The 20,172-nt window shown below is 42.2% G+C and overlaps 1 protein-coding gene across 1 annotated transcript; it reads left to right on the top strand.

The window, feature by feature from the left end:
* On the top strand, positions 1,662 to 2,342 carry LOC107607083. The gene has a single exon (XM_016309072.1). It carries the CDS (start codon positions 1,662 to 1,664, stop codon positions 2,340 to 2,342), a length of 681 nt encoding a protein of 226 aa, XP_016164558.1.

Below are 20,172 nucleotides of genomic sequence, written 5' to 3'. Positions count from 1 at the left end.
ACCCAAATTACGAGGATTCTCACCCAAAACACGAGCTTCTGATTCAGCCTCTTGTTGAATCTCATGATTGTTGTGTGGCACTAGTGTCGGGACTTCATTATTTTTTTCATCACCAAAGGAATTCCCGTTTCCTTCCAAGGACTCCTTCTCCATGCACAACGATTTATCATGCCCATATCGTGCACAAGTAGCACAAATCAACGGTAAACTCTCGTACTCCACTTCATAAGTCACACCCTCCACTATAATATGTTTGATTACAGGCAACTCAAGATTAATTTGAACACAAGCTCGAGCATATTTTCCTCTTTCTGCAAGCTTAGTAGCCAAATCTACTTTCACCGGAATCCCTATTGCAGAAGCAATTCGCAGCATTGCTTGTTCCTGGTAGCATCCAAACATGTTTAAAACCTAATAAAAATACTTTTTTACTCAAATAAATCAACCTAAACAAATACTTATTCCATTCCATCATTTCAGCATTCCACTTTTTCATAGGATTGTCAAAATGGACTAAACACCTCAGACCAGTCCATTTACGCATTTAAACATGCAGATTTTGTTTCTAAAATTAACTTAATTTAAATTACGGGTTAAACACGAGTTAATCAGCCTAGTCCGCGGATTAAATGGACGGTCAATTTATTTTTTAAAAAAAAGTAGCACTTTTTTAGTCAATATTTTTTTGATCCAACCTAAAAATCTGACCCATCAACTAAAAAATATACTATTTGTTTAAGATTTTTGACCTAAAAATAATATAAAAAGATAAACAAACTAACTCATTTAACAACCTACTTTTTTTTTATCGTTCTTTAAACTTTTTCCTGTGTTCGGTCATTTTTTTTCTTTTTTTCATCACCATTCACTCATCCTTCTTTATTTTAAAAATTTTCATTTGTAAAATTTTATTTTTTGAAAATCTTTCACCGTTTCTTAATTTTTTGCTTTCTTGTTGGTCCTCACTTTCTGTTACGGCCCAGCCCAACTGGTGGAGCGGTCGACCCAGCCCACGGGCGACCCGATCCTCGTGATTGGATCAACGCGCGCGGTCCTACCCCTCCCCCAAGGTACATCACGTATTCTTTATCCTCATACCACCTGCACCCCTTCTGACTTGAGCGTTGGAGTGTTATTACAGGTGGCACCCCCCTCAACTCACAAGGAGCTCGGGAAGTCGGTGACCCTCACCCCTCGCGTTCTAGGCCCGAATCGAGACCAGGCCCTACCTTTCACCGGACAAGCATCCCTGAACCATCCGGTAACCGACCTACCATACATTGGAGTCGTCTGTGGGAACATGGACTTTATTCTGGCCACAGGCACTCCCACTCGTGAGCGCACCAGATACCCCCCGCGGCAACCCGAGAGAAGACCCTTTGGAGGAACAGGTAGTGATAGCGCAAGAATAATACAAGAACTGCGCCACAGAGTGCAAAACCTAGAACGGGAACTAGCCAGCAGAGAATGCTATCAGCCAACTCCCAGTCAAGAGCATTCCCGATCTCCTCAAAGGAGAGAGGGAAGTCTCCGAAAAAGTCACTCCAGGCGCACTCCAAGCCCCCGAACAGAGTCTGAGAGCCAGGAAAGAAGGGAGGTGCCGAGAAGACCACGTGATCCTGTGATTTACTCTCGATCACCGACGAGAGAAGCAGCAGAAGATGACCGAGAAGACAGCAGAGAAAGACCAAGGAGAAGACGACCACAGCAAGAAGACAACAGACAAAGGTCAAGAAGAAGCCGATTACACAGGGAAGACAGTAGAGAAAGAACGAGAAAAAGGCAACAAGCCTGTGGTCATGGGAGCAACCCCCTTCCACCACTCGATCTTGGAAGTCCGGCTACCGAAGCACTTCGACAAGCCAACAGACATGAAGTACGATGGGACCCAAGACCCCCAGGAGCACCTAACGGCCTTTGAGGCTAGAATGAACCTGGAAGGGGTGGGCGATGAAGTGAGGTGTCGCGCTTTCCCTGTAACCTTAGCTGGGCCGATGATTCGTTGGTTCAATGCCCTCTCTCAGGGCTCCATAACCGCCTTTGCCGACATCAGTCGCGTTTTCTTGGCTCAGTTCACCACGCACATCACTAAAGCGAAACACCCGATCAATCTACTAGGAATAACACAAAAAACCGGTGAGCCAAATCAGAAGTACCTGGACAGATTCAACGACGAGTGTTTAGAAATTGACGGCCTAACTGATTCGGTGGCCAGCTTGTGTTTGACCAACGGGTTATTGAACGCGAATTTCAGGAAATATCTTACCACCAAGCTCGTTTGGACAATGCAGGAGATTCAGAACGTAGCCAGAGAGTACATCAATAATGAAGAAGTAAGCTAAGTCATGGCGGCCAATAAACGGCAGCCCGCCTACTCCAATCCTCGACCATCAGGCGGCGGGAAAAGGTCGAAGGAGCACTCCAAGGACGGAGGATCAGCTAAAAACTTCAAGCCGTTTCTCCAGGTAGGGAAGTTCACCAACTATACCCCCATATCAGCTCCAATTGTTGAAGTCTACCAGTAGATTACCGACAAGGACATCTTGTCGAAGCCTCGACAACTCAAGGACAGAACGGGAGGAAACAAAAACCTCTATTGCGATTACCACAAGGGTTATGGCCATAAGACCCAAGACTGCTTCGACCTCAAAGACGCCCTAGAGCAAGCCATCCGGGAAGGAAAGTTGGCTGATTTTTCCCACCTTATAAGGGAATGAGAAGGCGGGAACATGATCGATCAAACGAGGACAAAATTCGTGCCGTAAGACAAAGACGGGAGCACAAAGAGGATAATGAGCGTGGCCTCACTGTAGTGAATGTGGTGATCGGAAGGGATGTCCCACCAAGATCAAAATCGGCTAGCAAGAAAGATGCCAAGGTCTTAGCTATGTCCTCTGGATCCACGCCGCCCTCCCGAAGGGTACCCTCGATATCATTCGGGCCCGAAGATCAATGGTTTGATGAGGTCCCGGAGAACCCTCCGATGGTGATCACGGCCAGGGTGGGCACCGGCCTAGTAAAACGAATCCTGGTGGACACGGGAGCTGATTCCAACATCATGTTCCGCAATGTATTTGATGCTCTGGGCTTACGGGACACCGACTTGAGGGGCCACCAACACGGCGTGGTAGGCTTAGGCGATAACTTCATCAAGCCCGATGGAGTGGTTTCCCTTCCAGTCTCCATTGGCGGAGGTCGGGGGAAGAGGTCGCTGATGGCGGAGTTCATTGTCTTAAGGGACTCCATGGCCTATAACCTCATATTGGGAAGGAAGACCATCAACGAGTTTGGGGCGGTGATTTGCACCAAACTACTATTAATGAATTTTGTGGCTGATGATGGGTCAGTGGGGACCATCAGGGGAGATCTGAAGACGGCGGTCGCATGCGACAACGCCAGCCTCTCCCTGAGGAAGAAGTCTAAAGAAGCATCTGGCGTCTTTCTTGCCGACCTGGACGTCAGGGTTGAGGACAAACCCAGGCTGGAACCAGAAGGGGACCTTGAAAAGTTCAGGGTCGGTGACTCAGATGAGAAGTTTACCTCTGTAAACAGAAATCTACCCCTTGATTTGAAAGAACCCCTGATGGAGATGATCAGAGCTAATGGTGACTTGTTTGCCTGGACTCCGGCTGACATGCCGGGTATAGACCCCCAATTCATGTCGCACCAATTAGCCATAAGACTGGAGGCAAAACCAGTGGTCCAAAGGAGGAGAAAAATGTCCCAGGAAAGGGTGAAAGAGGTGGCTGAAGAACTGAAGATTGATGGTTTAGAAGTTATAGTAAACTCTCGTTGCAAGTATAGTTACTAAACCAAGCAATCAACCTTTCTTACAAACGTTTTGGTTGTCACAAGTAACAAACCCCTTAAAAATTGATAACCGAAGTATTTAAACATCGGGTCATCTTCTCAAGGAACTGCAGGGAAGTATGTTCTTATTATTGGTTATGGAGATGGTAAATCGGGGTTTTGAAGATGAGGAACAAGTAATTTAAATTGCAATTAAAATAAGTAAAAGACTGTAAAATAAATAAATAACTGTAAAATAAACTTTTGGCAAGGTATGAGAAATTAGAAGTCCTATCCTAGTTATCTTTATCAATGATGATGAAGGTTGAATCTTAATACCACTCAGTTAGTCTTTACTTAAAGTAAAGAAAGGTCAAGTGACTAATTAGTTTGATCTTCAAATCCTAGTTAATCCATAAGGAAAGATTGGGATTATTGAAGTTCAATTCAATTAGCAAAGATAACAATTATCAATCATGTTGAGTTTGATAACTCCTGAGTTACTGATTTCTTAACCAAGACCAAAAGGGGAAAAAGTAAATCTGCTGGAATAAAAATGTCTTTAGATTGGAAATAACAATAATGTAATTAAAAGAAAGCAATCATAAACTGAAATACCTCAAATAACATTAATCAAAGGAATTGTCTGTAACATAGAAGAATTCATAAATTAAATTGAGAAAATAAATAAAAGGAAAATTGAACCTGATAAAAAGAAACAATCCTAAAAGCAAGAGAAATCCTAATCCTAAATCCTAAGAGAGAGGAGAGAACCTCTCTCTCTAAAAACTACATATAATCCTAAAATTGTGAATATGAAAAGCTTAATTATGAATGGATGCATTCCCCCACTTTATAGCCTCTAATCTGTGTTTTCTGGGCCACAAACTGTGTCGAAAACAGCCTAGAATTCGCTGGTTGCGAATTTAAACACGCTGATTTTTCGTCACTGCGATGCGTCTGCGTGAAGCACGCATTCGCGTCGCCTAGCATCAGGGAAAGTATGGCATATTATATTTCAAATCGAAGCCCCGGACGTTAGCTTTCCAACGCAACTAGAACCGCGTCATTTAGACCTCTGTAGCTAAAGTTATAGCCATTTGAGTGCGAAGAGGTCAGGCTGGACAGCTTAGCAATTTCTCCAACTTCTTGTATTCCTTCCACTTTTGCATGCTTCCTTTCCATCCTCTGAGCCATTCCTGCCCTGTAATCTCTGAAATCACTTAACACATATATCAAAGCATCTAATGGTAATAAGAGAGGATTTAAACATAGGGAACTTAAGGCCAAAGAAGCATGTTTTCAATCAAAGCACATAATTAGGAAGGCAAATGTAAAACCATGCAAATAGTATGAATAAGTGGGTAAAGAGTTGATAAAAACCACTCAATTGAGCACAAGATAAACTATGAAATAGTGGTTTATCAACCTTCCCATACTTAAACATTAGCATGTCCTCATGTTAAGCTCAAGAGAAGCTATAAAGATGAAGAGGAATGGTAGATTAATATGAAATGCAACCTATCTATATGAATGCAACTACATGCAAAATGTTTCTACCTACTTGGTTAAAAGTAAACAAATCTTTTAAGAACAAATATGAACTGGATTTTACTAATTCAAATTACAAAATAGAGTACAAATAGACTTGCAAGAAGAAAATAGCTCATGAAAGCCGGGAACAAAGAATCGAGCATCGAACCCTCACTGGAAGTGTATACACTCTAATCACTCATGTGTTTAAGGTTCGATTCTCTCAATTCTCTATTATCCTTGCTTTCTAAGGCTTGCTCTTCATCTAACAATCAACAAAAATTTAATGCACAGATACACATATCAAGAGGTCTTTTAAGGGTTGTAATGGGGTCAGGGTCAAGGTAGGATTTGTATTTGGCCAAGTGGACTAAAATCTGAATCCTTAATTAACTTAAACTTTCCACCTAACTTAGACAATCCATGTAATCATAATAAAAAACCTAACTGTCCATTAACTATATTTTCCACATATTCATGCATTCTAATTTCAAGTACAGTACATATTGATGAGATATTTTGGTGAGAAACGAATCTCTCCCAAAACACCCAAATCTAACCGGCAAGTGCACCGGGTCGCATCAAGTAATAAAAACTCACGGGAGTGAGGTCGATCCCACAGGGATTGAAGGATTGAGCAATTTTAGTTTAGTGGTTTGATTTAGTCAAGCGAATCAAGATTTGGTTGATGGTTTTGTAACTTGCAGAATTAAATTGCATTGAAGTAAAGAGAACAAGAAATAAATTGCTGAAACTTAAAGAACAAGAAATTAAATGACAGAAACTTAAAGTGCAAGAAATGTAAATTGCGGAATCTTAAAGTGCAAGGAATGTAAATTGCTTGAAATGTAAAGGGGATTGGGATGTGGATTTGTAGAAATTAAACAAGGAAAAACTAAATTGCATTGAACAGAAGAGAAAAAGGGAATTGGGATTGAACCGGAAATGAAGCAGAAAAGTAAATGAACATAAGGAAGCAAGAAACCGAATGTAAATTGGAGATTTGGATCTCAGGACCCAGAGACTAGAAAACCAAGTCTAGATCTCAATGCCTTCCTAGATCCAACAAGAACAATTGCAAGGAAATTGTAAATTGCAAAGAGAATAGATGAAGAGTAATGAACCGGAAATGAAATTAAATCAACAGTAAAGAAACAGAGAGATCCAAGATTGAGATTGAAACAGAATTTCTTCAATTCTCCAATCCAAGATCCAAGACAAAATTAAAATGAAATTGAAAGCAAAGAAATTAAAGTTCACTCAAAAGCTCTCCCAAAAACTATTATGAAAATTCCAAAAGGAAAGCTCTCTGAATAACTTGAATTCTATCCTATTTATACACTTTCAAAAATGATCTTCAAGCCTTGAGTTGGGCCCTTGCTCTTGGTGGAATTGGGTTGAAAGAGGCCTTGGTTGATTGCTCTTGAAGTTTGAAGAAGAACCAAAGTGAACCAATTGAACCGGTTTTGAGGTTAGCCAAAGTTGGACCTAAAGTTTGAGCCAAAGTTAGAGGTCTAACTTTGGCTCCAACTTTTCATAGCAGCAAGCAAAATTTACTGGTATGCACGTTGGTGCCAACGTTAGGGGTCTAACTTTGACCCTAACATTGGCCTTGCTTATATGCTAGTGGCGCCAACGTTAGCCTCCAAGTTAGGGGGCTAACGTTGGCGCAAACGTTGGCCCCTCTCCCTTATGCTTTCATGTGCCAACGTTAGCCTCCAAGTTAGGGGGCTAACGTTGGCGCAAACGTTGGATGGTCAGGGAGTAATCCTCATGCCTAACGTTAGCCCTCACGTTAGGGGTCTAACTTTGAGGCTAACTTTAGGTCCAACTTTTTGCTTCATGGTTCATTTTCATTTATTCCATTGTCTTCTCTTTACTCCTAGCTATTCCTTCTTGCTTCAACCTTTCTCCAAGATTTCTTCACCTATCATTGATCAACCAAACACATCAAAGCTATGCTCAAAATCATGAGATATTCATTCTTTCATAATATGTGACAATTATAGCATAAAACCTCATGAAATAGCATGAATTCATACATGGTTGATTAAATCAAAGGAAGCATGAAAATCTACCCAATTGGCTTGCTTATGGATCAAGAAAGTGCATAAAACCTATTGAAACCAAAGGAAAAAGGCATAGAAAAACATGACATGATGACATGTCATCACATATGCATTGCTTTCACCATTTACTTTGGGGTATTTTGTCCCCTTTTTATTATTTGCTATTTTTCTCTTCTTTTTCTCTTTTTCTTCTTCTTTTTTTTTATATTTTTTTCTTTTTTCTTTTTTTCAATGCATATGATTAAATTTTTGAATGCATGACATGTCCAAAACATTTCTTTCACATTTTCAGAAAATTCTAACATACTCAATTCTCAAACCAAATGTTTTCAATCCCAATTTCTCCACACTTAATTCATGAGCACTCTCACTAGTCTAAGCTAACCAAGGATTCGAATTAAGGACATTATTGTTTTTCGCTTAGAGTTAACGATGTGCTAAAGTAAGAATAAAAGGGATAAAATAGGCTCAACATTGGTTTGCAAAGGATAATGAAAGGGTAAGGCCATATGGGTATGTAAGCTCAGTGAAACAAAGGCCTCAATCATATAAGTGCATGCATACATCAAACCATGGAAATATAGAATTAAGCAAGACAAACATCAGAATTTTAGAGAGAAAAAATACATACTAAAACAAAATTTTTGGTTGATAAAATGCAACCAATTCAAATAGGCTCAAAATCTCACAGGTTTTGTGTTTTCGAGCTCTAAACAATGTTCCAGTATAATATTTCTTCAAACAAGTGTAACATTAAATTTTATTCAAATTAGTGAAATGCTATAAAAGGTTTCTTAAAAAAGAAAATATTACTTTAACCAAGTGGTAAAATATGCACAAAAATCAAACAAACATGCAAATGCAGCAACTAATAAGGAAAATAAATCATTTGTGTTGAGATAGGAAGGTACTAACCTACGGAGATCGGTATCGACCTCCCCACACTTAAATATTTTACCGTCCTCGGTGCATGCTGAGATGTGCAGGTGGACGGGTTATTTCAACTGACGCTTTTCTCATCAAGGAATGTGCGTAGGAACTTGTTTGTCTCTCCCATGTAAACGTCTTCCGGTTCTCTTCCTGGTGGCCATCCTGAAAGAAAAAGGGAAGGAAAGTAATCCAAAGCAAAGATAGAAAACAAATAAAACTTGGGTTGGTTAATGCTAAAAATGAAGGTCTCAATTACATGGTAGCTACAACATGCAAGTGAGAAAACAATAGAAGCACATGGCATACTAGTGGTGCAAAATTTTGTGACAATGAAGGAGAGAGTGTGGGTAAGGAGAGATAATATAAATTCATGTCAACGTAAAAGTAATACAGGTATAAAAGATTGGCATTGATATAAATAATATTACCTATTCAGAATAAAACAAGTCACTAAGCACCCAAAATAATTCAAGAGAAGATGCAACAGCTAAATAAGAAAATTTGAACACCAAAGGAAAAATAATGAATTTAGAAAAGAAAATAAAAATATGCACAAAATTAAAATGTAATGAATGAAATATGCAAAGAAATTAAGTAAAATAAAATGAAAGATAAGAAGAATGAGAAGGGAAAGGAGGGAAGAAGAAGTAAGTAAGAAAGGAGGGAGGAAAAATTAGGATTGGGGAAGAAAAGATAAGATATTTGGCAAATTAGGATAAGCTGTGCGGCGCAAGCGACGCGGACGCGTGGGGCACACTTCTTTGATTTTAACCTCTTCTTCATTACTTACCAAGGGCATGGGAGGTTGTGCTTCTTCTTCTTGAATCTCCATCTCTTGATCGACCTCTTCCAGGTCTTCAACTATGATATGCCTTGGAGGTTGTACACCCTCCTCAGCATCAATTTTAATCGCCTTGGAAGGAGGTTCTATAACCTCACTTTCCCATGGAGGTTCAGCATCTCCTAAGTCTGCAACCACTTCTTCCTCCTCAATGGCAGGCGTAGCTTCTTCCAATTGTTTCAATATAAAATCGTACTACTCACTGTCCACCGGAGTTTCTAATATCTCCTTCATGCTACGTTCTTCATTAGATTGCCCACATGAGGTCATGTGGATTCCTTGAGTGTCCGAACGTCGGGAAGGTAATCGATTTATCGCTTGATCCAGTTGGCGAAGGGTTGCTTGAAGTTTTGCACATGTTTCCATGAGACGATCCCTTGATTCTTGTTGCGCTCGGCTATCATAAGTAGGATCATAGTGCTCTTGGATTGATGGATATGGAGATGACAAATATTGAGGTGGTGGTTCTTGGGAGTAATTGGGTTGGAATTGGGGTGGTTCTATATATGGTTCATATGGCTCATAAGGTGGTTGGTATGGTGGATGAGGGTTAGAATCATGTGATGATGTCTGGTAGTAGGGGGCTTGTGAGTATGGTGATCCAGAGTTGTGTTGAGGAGGCGGTTCATAATCATAGGTGGGCCTTGTTGGTAACTACAAGGGGGTCCACTATAGTCATCATTTTGGTATGCATCACAGAATGGTTGTTGGTTATAGTGCATTGGAGGGGGTTTTTGCCAAGAGGGTTGATTAAATCCTTGTGGCTCCTCCCATTTTTGATTGTTTTGACCTTGATGCATGTTTCTGTGATAATTTCCATTCCTTGCAACAATATTGGAACTAAACTTAAAGCGAGAGGGGTGAGAACTCATAATAGTAAATAAAAATTAAAAACGAAAATAAAAACAAATTTTAATTAAAAGGTTATTGAAATTAAAATTTTTGAATTTGAAAAATTAAAATTTGAAATTTGAATTTTTAAATTTTGAATTTTGGAAATTAAATATTGAAATTTGAAATTTGATTTTTGAAATAAGATAAGATAAGATTTTGAAAAAGATATTATTTTTGAAAAATATTTGAATTTTGAAATTTAAAACTAAGATAAGATAAGATAAAAATTTTAAAATCAAAATCTGAAATTTTTTCTTTGTGGAAAATTCGAAAACTCAATAAAAATAAAGAGAAAAAGATATTTTTGAATTAAATGAGGAAAGAGAAAAACAATAAAATGATACCAAACTTAAAATTTTTAGATCAAAACGAAGAAAACAACTAAGAACAACTTGAAGGTCAAGATGAACACGAAGAACAAATTTTTGAAAAATTTTTAATAACTAAATAAAAACCAATAACCTCTTAATTTATGAAAAAGCAAAAATAAAAACAAAAATAAAACAAATAAACAAGCAAAAAAAAAAAATATTTACAATAACCAATAATAAGGTATACGTTTGCAATTCCCCGGCAACGGCGCCATTTTGAAGAACTGAAGATTGATGGTTTAGAAGTTATAGTAAACTCTCATTGCAAGTATAGTTACTAAACCAAGCAATCAACCTTTCTTACAAATATTGAAGTTCAATTCAATTAGCAAAGATAACAATTATCAATCATGTTGAGTTTGATAACTCCTGAGTTACTGATTTCTTAACCAAGACCAAAAGGAAAAAAAGTAAATCTGCTGGAATAAAAATGTCTTTAGATTGGAAATAACAATAATGTAATTAAAAGAAAGCAATCATAAACTGAAATACCTCAAATAACATTAATCAAAGGAATTGTCTGTAACATAGAAGAATTCATAAATTAAATTGAGAAAATAAATAAAAGGAAAATTGAACCTGATAAAAAGAAACAATCCTGAAAGCAAGAGAAATCCTAATCCTAAATCCTAAGAGAGAGGAGAGAACCTCTCTCTCTAAAAACTGCATCTAATCCTAAAATTGTGAATATGAAAAACTTGTTTATGAACGGATGCATTCCCCCACTTTATAGCCTCTAATCTGTGTTTTCTGGGCCGCAAACTGGGTCAGAAACAGCCCATAATTCGCTGGTTGCGAATTCAAACACGCTGATTTTTCGTCACTGCGACGCGTCCGCGTGAAGCACGCGTTCGCATCGTCTAGCGTCTGAGCAACTATGGCATATTATATATTAAATCGAAGCCCCGGACGTTAGCTTTCCAACTCAACTAGAACCGCATCATTTGAACCTCTGTAGCTAAAGTTATAGCAGTTTGAGTGCGAAGAGGTCAGGCTGGACAGCTTAGCAATTTCTCCAACTTCTTGTATTCCTTCCACTTTTGCATGCTTCCTTTCCATCCTCTGAGCCATTCCTGCCCTGTAATCTCTGAAATCACTTAACACACATATCAAGGCATCTAATGGTAATAAGAGAGGATTTAAACATAGGGAACTTAAGGCCAAAGAAGCATGTTTTCAATCAAAGCACATAATTAGGAAGGCAAATGTAAAACCATGCAAATAGTATGAATAAGTGGGTAAAGAGTTGATAAAAACCACTCAATTGAGCACAAGATAAACTATGAAATAGTGATTTATCAGTGGCCAAGCAAACGGCCAACCTACTAGAAGCGGGCTTCATTTGGGAACTCGACTACTCGACTTGGCTGTCGAACATTGTCTTGGTTAAAAAGCCCAGTGGGAAATGGAGAATGTGTGTGGATTACTCTGATCTTAACAAAGCATGTCCCAAGGACTCCTTCCCCCTTCCCAACATCGATGCTCTTGTTGACGCGACGGCAGGTTACCGGTATCTGAGTTTCATGGATGCCTATTCTGGGTACAATCAGATATCGATGCACCGGCCAGATGAAGAGAAAACGACGTTCATAACGCCAAGAGGGACATACTGTTACAAGGTGATGCCGTTCGGGCTAAAGAATGCAGGGGCTACGCACCGAAGGCTGATGAACAAGGTCTTTAAAGACCTTATCGGCAAGACGGTAGAGGTATACGTAGACGACATCTTGGTCAAAACTACCGAAGCTAAAGACCTCGTCGGCGACCTGGAAAACGTCTTCACCTCTCTGGGACGGCACAGTATGAGGCTCAATCCACTCAAGTGTGCCTTCGCAGTCGAAGCTGGGAAATTCTTGGGGTTCATGATAACCCAAAGAGGCGTGGAGGCCAACCCAGAAAAGTGTGAAGCAATCCTACAAATGAAAAGCCCGGGAAGTGTGAAAGACGTCCAGAGATTGGCGGGCAGACTCACCGCGCTATCCCGCTTCCTCGGTGCATCGGCGGCCAAAGCGCTGCCCTTCTTTAACCTGATGAAGAAGGGAATCGCGTTCGAGTGAACCCTGGCTTGCGAGGAGGCTTTCAAACACTTCAAAGAGATGTCTCGGCACCACCTATCCTCACGAGACCTATGGATGGAGAAGCGTTGTACTTGTACTTGGCGGTAATTGATGAGGCATTGGCAGCGGTCTTGGTGCGAGAAGACGGGAAAACCCAGCAACCAATATATTTTGTGAGTAAAGCACTACAAGGAGCATAGCTAAGGTATAGCAAGCTGGAGAAGGTGGCATATGCACTTCTGACCTCCTCGTGCAGGTTGCGGCAGTACTTTCAAGGACACCATGTAATCGTCAGGACTGATCAGGCAATCCGACAAGTGCTCCAAAAACCTGATCTGGCGGGTAGAATGATGACTTGGGCTGTCGAACTCTCCCAATACGACTTGCAGTATGAACCCAGGCACGCGATCAAAGCTCAAGCCATGGCTGACTTCCTGATAGAAGTCACAGGGGACCATGCTGAGACTCCGAACACACGGTGGAGGCTCCACGTGGACGGAGCATCCAACCAAACGTTCGAAGGAGCAGGAATCATTTTAGAAAATCCAACTGGAGTTGTATACGAGCTGTCAGTCAAGTTCAAATTTTCGGTGTCAAACAATCAAGCAGAATACGAGGCCCTGCTGGGCGGCCTAGCTCTGGCAAAGGAGGTCGGAGCTACGAGGCTAGAAATATATAGTGACTCACAGGTTGTGACGTCGCAAATCATTGGTACCTACCAAGCCAGAGATTTGTTATTACAGAAGTATTTGGAGAAAGTCAAAGAGTTAAGTAAGCAGTTTGAGGAGGTCACGGTCTAACATGTCCCGAGAGAGAAGAACACACGGGCAGACCTTCTATAAAAATTGGTAAGCACAAAACCCGAAACGGGGAACCGATCTCTCATCCAAGGTTTGATAAAGGAACTGGTAGTGGCATTGCATCTAACCCAAGTAGATCCTTGCTGGATGAGCCCAATCATCAATCTCTTAGAAAAGGCTAAACTCCCCAGCAACGAGAAGGCAGCAAAGACAATAAGGCGAGAAGCGGCCAAATATGCAATCATACAAGGCCAGTTGTTCAGGAAGGGGATCAGCCAACCCCTGTTGAAGTGCCTGCATCCCGACTAAACGGACTACGTGCTCAGAGAAGTCTATGAAGGATGCTGCGGTCACCACATCGGGAGGAAGGCCCTAGCCAGAAAGCTCGTTAGAGCCGGTTACTACTGGCCCTTTATGATGGCGGATTCTAAGGAATTTGTGAAGAAATGCAAAAGCTGCCAGGAGAACGCCAACTTTCATAAGGCACCAGCAGCCGATCTGAGTTTGCTGACGCCTTCACGGCCATTCTCGCAATGGGGAATCGACCTGCTACGACCTTTCCCAGTGAGACCAGGGCAAGTCAAATACCTAGTCATAGCCATTGACTATTACACAAAATGGGTGGAGGCGGAGCCGTTGGCCAGCATCTCCTCGGCCAACTGTCGGAAGTTCGTGTGGAGACAAGTGATAGCCAGGTTTGGAATACTAGAGGTTGTCATCTTCGACAATGGGACACAGTTTGCCGACAAAAAATTTGGAGAATTTCTGGCCGGCCTAGGCAAAAAGCAAAAGTTATCGTCTGTGGAACATCCCCAAACTAATGGCCAAGTGGAAGTGGCAAATAAGATCATCCTGCAAGGCCTAAAAAAGCGACTTGATGAAAAGAAGGGAGCATGGGCTGACGAGTTGGCCTCAGTCCTCTGGTCTTACCGCATAACTCAGCAGTCGTCTACCGGGAAAACGCCCTTCCGGCTCACCTACGGGGTAGATGCAATAATACCCGTAGAAATCAGTGAGCCGAGTCCACGACTACTCCTAGGAGGAGTCGAAGAGGGCATAGAAAAAGACTTGGTGGATAAAGCCAGAGAGATGGCCTACTTGTCGGAGACAGCACTAAAACAAAGAATGGCCTTCCGCTATAATGCGAAGGTACTCAAAAGAGAATTTGAACGGGATGACCTGGTTTTGCGGCGCAACGACATAGGACTACCGACTCCGGGTGAAGGAAAGTTAGCGGCAAACTGGGAAGGCCCATACAGGGTGAAGGAGGTCCTCGGCAATGGCGCCTACAAGCTAGAGCGGCTGGATGGCAAGGAAGTTCCGAGGACCTGGAATGCGGGCAACTTAAGGAGATTCTATTCCTAGTAAGCAGGAAGCACCAACCGGGTAGATGACCTGCCGCTATAAATGGTTTAGTAAGACCCGCGTTATTTTGTGTTGAGTTATTTGCTCTTGTCATATATTTACTATTACCTTGCCTTTGAACCATTTACTCATATTATTCGTCTACTATTTGTCTTTTTTCTTTGCGCCATTTACCCATATTATTCGTCTACTATTTGTCATTTTTTCTTTGCATTAAGCATTACAATTGAACGGTTACGCTGGTTAAACGATAAAACGGTATGCCGGGACTGATCACCCTGGAAACCACCAAAGTAAAGAACGTCACTATGTGCGGTTACTAAAACAATAAAAAACATGGTCTGGCTTCACCAATTACCAGCAAAACGGTAAGCAAATATAAACAAATAACCGACTACCAACAGAACGGTAAGAGGATATAAAGTAAAAGGATTACCAGCAAAGCAAGAAGAGAAGTAGTTGGTTACATGCCGACCAAACGGCAAACATATTTGTTGAAACTACGAAAGTTCAAAGTCTACAAAAGTTTACAATCTACAAAGCTAAAAGATACAAGTTACTTCTTCGGCATATCAACAATCTTGCCATCCCTAATGGTTTTGAAAACGCCAATAGCCGAGGTATCAAAGTCGGGAGCCAGTAGCTTCACCTGAGCCTTGAGGGCCTCTTCGGTCATCAAGATGGCACCTTTGCCCTGCTTCACGGTGTCTTTATACTTCTTCTTAAATTCAGCAGCTTCACCCTGGGCCGCATTGGCCGACGAGAGGGCCTCATCACGCTCTTTTTCTAGCACGACCACCCGACCTTGAGCAGTGTTAAGCTGACTCTCCAGGGTGAGCTCTCGCTCAGTAAGACACGCTACGGAGGCGTCAGCGGTCTTGACCTTCTCCTTAGCAGTCTGGGCTTCCTCCTCAGCGACCTTGACTTTCTCCTCTGCTGTCTTGGCCCTTTCCTCGTCAACAGCAAGTTGTTCCTGAAGCAACTTCACTTCATCTCTGTACTTAGCATTGGCCTTGACTGAAGACTCAAGTTTCGTTTCCAAAGACCGGGTCCCCGCCAAGGCGGATTCCGCCTTCCTTGCTATAGCTGCTCCTCGAAGCAAAGTGCGGTACATCCACCTCGCCTGCGAAGCAAGGTCCCCACTATAAAAGAAGTCCTCCATGCCGGGAAACAGCTGGGAATCGATGAAGTTTCCGGCATCAAAGTTCCTCTCCATAACAGTGAGAGCCCCCTCCCGACTGGAAGACGGCCTCTTTCTCTTTGGATTCTCAACCAGCACTTCAATTTCAGGGGTAGAAGGCGACTTTCTTTTCATTGGATTGTCACCCTCCTCCTCAGCCCCCAGGTCCCCCTCTGGTCGGGGTCCCGAACCAGCCCCTACCTCCTGCTGAGGACCCGAAGAGGCGTTGGTTCCGGGTCGCTCCCCCTGGGCAGCTTGGGACTGGACCTCGGGCTTAATGACGTCCTCGGCCGGGACCTCTTGGGCAGGGGTGGTGGATTCATCATCACTGCCATCAGCTAAGAAAGTGTTGAATAAAGTATCAAGTCCTGTTACCTTGGCAGACATTGACACTACAACAAGATACGGAAACCTGTTAGTTGTCAAATCGATAGAAAAGTTAAGGCAAGAATAAACACAGAAAATCACTAGACGGCTACTCACATATATAATTCCTAGCCATATACCGATCACACATAAGGAGATGGGGGTTAACAAGATTCTTCCCAAAAATGGCCAACAATACGTCGACAACCTTCTTATTCTCCGGAGATAATCCCTTATACGTTATTTTCGTAAAGGTATTAGCTCCCGCCTCGAAACTCCAGTAAGTCGGTATACGGTGTTCCCCTTCTAATGTTAGCCAGAAGGGGTGCCGACCTTCCATAGGACGGACCTTGAAGTACTTGTCCTTGAAACTGTGATAGGAAACTTCGAATACGCCGAAGATCCGCCGGCCTTGGGCCACCCGGAAGGACATGTAGCCCTTTTTAGGCCTCCTCTTTTGGAAGGATTTGTTAAAGTAAAAAGAAAAAGAAATACTTTGACAGAGACCGGCAACTACAGGTGCTCACACACCATCTCGAAATAGCGAATGGAAGTCCAGCTGTTCGGATGCAATTGGGATGGCGCTACGTCACATCGATTAAGCAGCACCATTTGGAAAGGGGAGAAAGGAAGGCGAACTCCCAAGCGAGTGAACTTGGTCTTATACAACCACATCCAATCGGCGACCTTGGGAGAGCGCAGATTTAATTCATATATTCATTCGTTGTCGGCAGGAACGAAAGCCGCGTAATTAGCCTCCTTGTTGGCTGCTCCACAAAGATAGTCGGCCTGTCGGAACTCCGTAAGTTCCTCTAGGGACATCTGATTAGGGGCATCCTTCACATTCGAAGTCACCCAAGCATATCGGTCATAGGGTGCCGGTCTCACGACCCTTACAACAGGACGTTGGGCCATACCTACAGTGAGGGCACCACCAATATCAGTCTAAGGCTGAGAAGCCGGTACTAACACCAGAAACTATAACTCACCTATTCGACAACTACAAAACAAGGTATAAATCTACAGCCAAGAGCAGCGCCAGAAAAAACAAAATCCTAGAATGGTAACTGGTGCACGAAATTGTGATCTCAGGCAACGGCGCCAGAAACTCTGTACGCACGTCTTAATAAATTTTTTTCATTAACAACTTCGATACAACTAACCAGCAAGTGCACTGAGTCGTCCAAGTAATAAACCTTACATGAGTAAGGGTCGATCCCATGGAGATTGTTGGTATGAAGCAAGCTATGGTCACCTTGTAAATCTCAGTCAGGCGGATATCAAAAGGTTATGGAGTTTTCGAAATTAAATAATAAGTAAACATAAAATAAGGATAGAAACACTTATGTAATTCATTAGTGAGAATTTTAGATAAGCGAATAGAGATGCTTTCGTTCCTCTGAATCTCTGCTTTCCCGCTGTCTTCATCCAATCAGTCTTACTCCTTTCCATGGCTGGCTTTATGTAAGGACATCACCGTTGTCAATGGCTAGTTTTAATCCTCTCTGGAAAATGGTCCGATGCGCTGTCACTGCATGGCTAATTGTCTGGAGGCATCACCCTTGCCAATGGCTGCATCCTATCCTCTTGTGAAAATGGTCCAAATGCTCGGTCACAGCATGGCTAATCATCTGAGGTTCTCGATCATACTGGAATAGGATTCACCCTCCTTTTGCGTCTGTCACTACACCCAGCACTCACGAGTTTAAAGTTCGTCACAGTCATTCAATCCCAGAGTCCTACTCGGAATACCACAGACAAGGTTTAGCCTTTCCGGACTCTCATGAATGCCGCCATCAATCTAGCTTATACCACGAAGATTCTGATTAAGAGATCCAAGAGATACTCATTCAATCTAAGGTAGAACCGAAGTGGTTGTCAGGCACGCGTTCATAGGGAATGATGATGATTGTCACGTTCATCACATTCAGGTTGAAGTGCGAATGAATATCTTAGAAGCGGAATAACTTGAATTGAATAGAAAAACAGTAGTACTTTGCATTAATCTTTGAGGAACAGCAGAGCTCCACACCTTAATCTATGGAGTGCAGAAACTCTACCGTTGAAAAATACATAAGTGAACATAGGGTAAGCATGGCCGAGTGGCCAGCCTTCCATGGAGGTCTAGAGATCTAAAAATGATCAAAAGATCTCTAATACAATAGTAAAAAGTCCTATTTATAATAAACTAGTTACTAGGGTTTACAGAAGTAAGTAATTGATGCATAAATCCACTTCCGGGGCCTACTTGGTGTGTGCTTGGGCTGAGCTTGAATGTTACACGTGTAGAGGTCAATCTTGGAGTTGAACGCCAGTTTGTAACGTATTTCTGGCGTTCAACTCTGGCTTGTGACGTGTTTCTGGCGTTTAACTCCAGACAGCAGCGTAGAACTGGCGTTCAATGCCCTTTTGCGTCGTCTAAACTCGGCCAAGTATGGACTATTATATATTGCTGGAAAGCCCTAGATGTCTACCTTCCAACACAATTGAAAGCGCGCCATTTTGAGTTCTGTAGCTCCAGAAAATCCACTTTGAGTGCAGGGAGGTCAGGATCCAACAGCATCAGCAGTCCTTCTTCAACCTCTGAATCTGATTTTTGCTCAAGTCCCTCAATTTCAGTCAGAAAATACCTGAAATCACAGAAAAATACATAAACTCATAGTAAAGTCCAGAAATATGAATTTAACATAAAAAATAATGAAAACATCCCTAAAAGTAACCAGATTCTACTAAAAACATACTAAAAACAATGCCAAAAAGTGTATAAATTATTCGCTCATCAGTAACCCCCCTACAGTATCTACCTAATGTTAAAACACCAACAAGAATGCAGTTCATATCAAGACTACAATACACATGCAAAGGTCAGAATTACAAACAACAAAGATAAACAACGCCATATCAAAACCAGGGAAAGGAACAGGAAGCTAACCAGAATGGTGATGATGATCGAAGAAAATCCAAGGATTGAGAAAGGTCTGGGCAAAGCAGAGATGTGTAGTAAAGATTGTGGGAAGAGAATGGAGAGAGCAAAGGAACCGCAGCGACAACACATTGAAACTGAAAAGAAACCAACTCCAAAGAGCGCGAAGGGCAGGGGGAAATAGTCTTTTCTCGTGGGATTTTGAATTGCCCATTAAGAGTATTAAATGCTTGGTGCGGGGAACGAGGCAACGAAAGACATTGTCCTGGCGCCACCAATGGCGCTCACAGCCATAGCTGGCGCGTGGGGGCACTGTTATGGCCCAGCCCAGCTGGTGGGGCGGTCGACCCGGCCCACGGGTGACCCGATCCACGTGATTGGATCAACGCACGCAACCCGGACACTCACCCTCATTGCCAGCTGCATGACAGTTGTAGGAAAAGAACCTTCCTAGAAGGAGGCCTTCCCCTGTGGAGCCCGCCCTACTGACAGGATATATAAGGGGAGGGTCCTACCCCTCCCCCAAGGTACGTTACATATCCTTTATCCTCATACCACCTGCACCCCTTCTGACTTGAGCGTTGGAGTGTTATTGCAGGTGGCATCCCCCCCAACTCACAAGGAGCTCGGGAAGTCGGTGACTGATGAGCGGATAATTTATACGCTTTTTGGCATTGTTTTTAGTATGTTTTTAGTAGGATCTAGTTACTTTTAGGGATGTTTTCATTAGTTTTTATGTTAAATTCACATTTCTGGACTGTACTATGAGTTTGTGTATTTTTCTGTGATTTCAGGTATTTTCTGGCTGAAATTGAGGGACTTGAGCAAAAATCAGATTCAGAGGTTGAAGAAGGACTGCTGATGCTGGTGGATTTTGACCTCCCTGCACTCAAAGTAGATTTTCTGGAGCTAAAGAACTCAAAATGGCGCGCTTCTAATTGCGTTGAAAAGTAGACATCCAGGGCTTTCCAGCAATGTATAATAGTCTATACTTTGCCCAAGTTTAGACGACGCAAACTGGCGTTCAACGCCAGCTCTCTGCCCAATTCTGGCG

The sequence above is a fragment of the Arachis ipaensis genome, chromosome B01, assembly GCF_000816755.2.
Source record: "Arachis ipaensis cultivar K30076 chromosome B01, Araip1.1, whole genome shotgun sequence".
NCBI lineage: Eukaryota > Viridiplantae > Streptophyta > Magnoliopsida > Fabales > Fabaceae > Arachis > Arachis ipaensis.
Note: the sequence above shows the minus strand (reverse complement) of the source record. Positions and strands in the feature narration are given on the sequence as shown.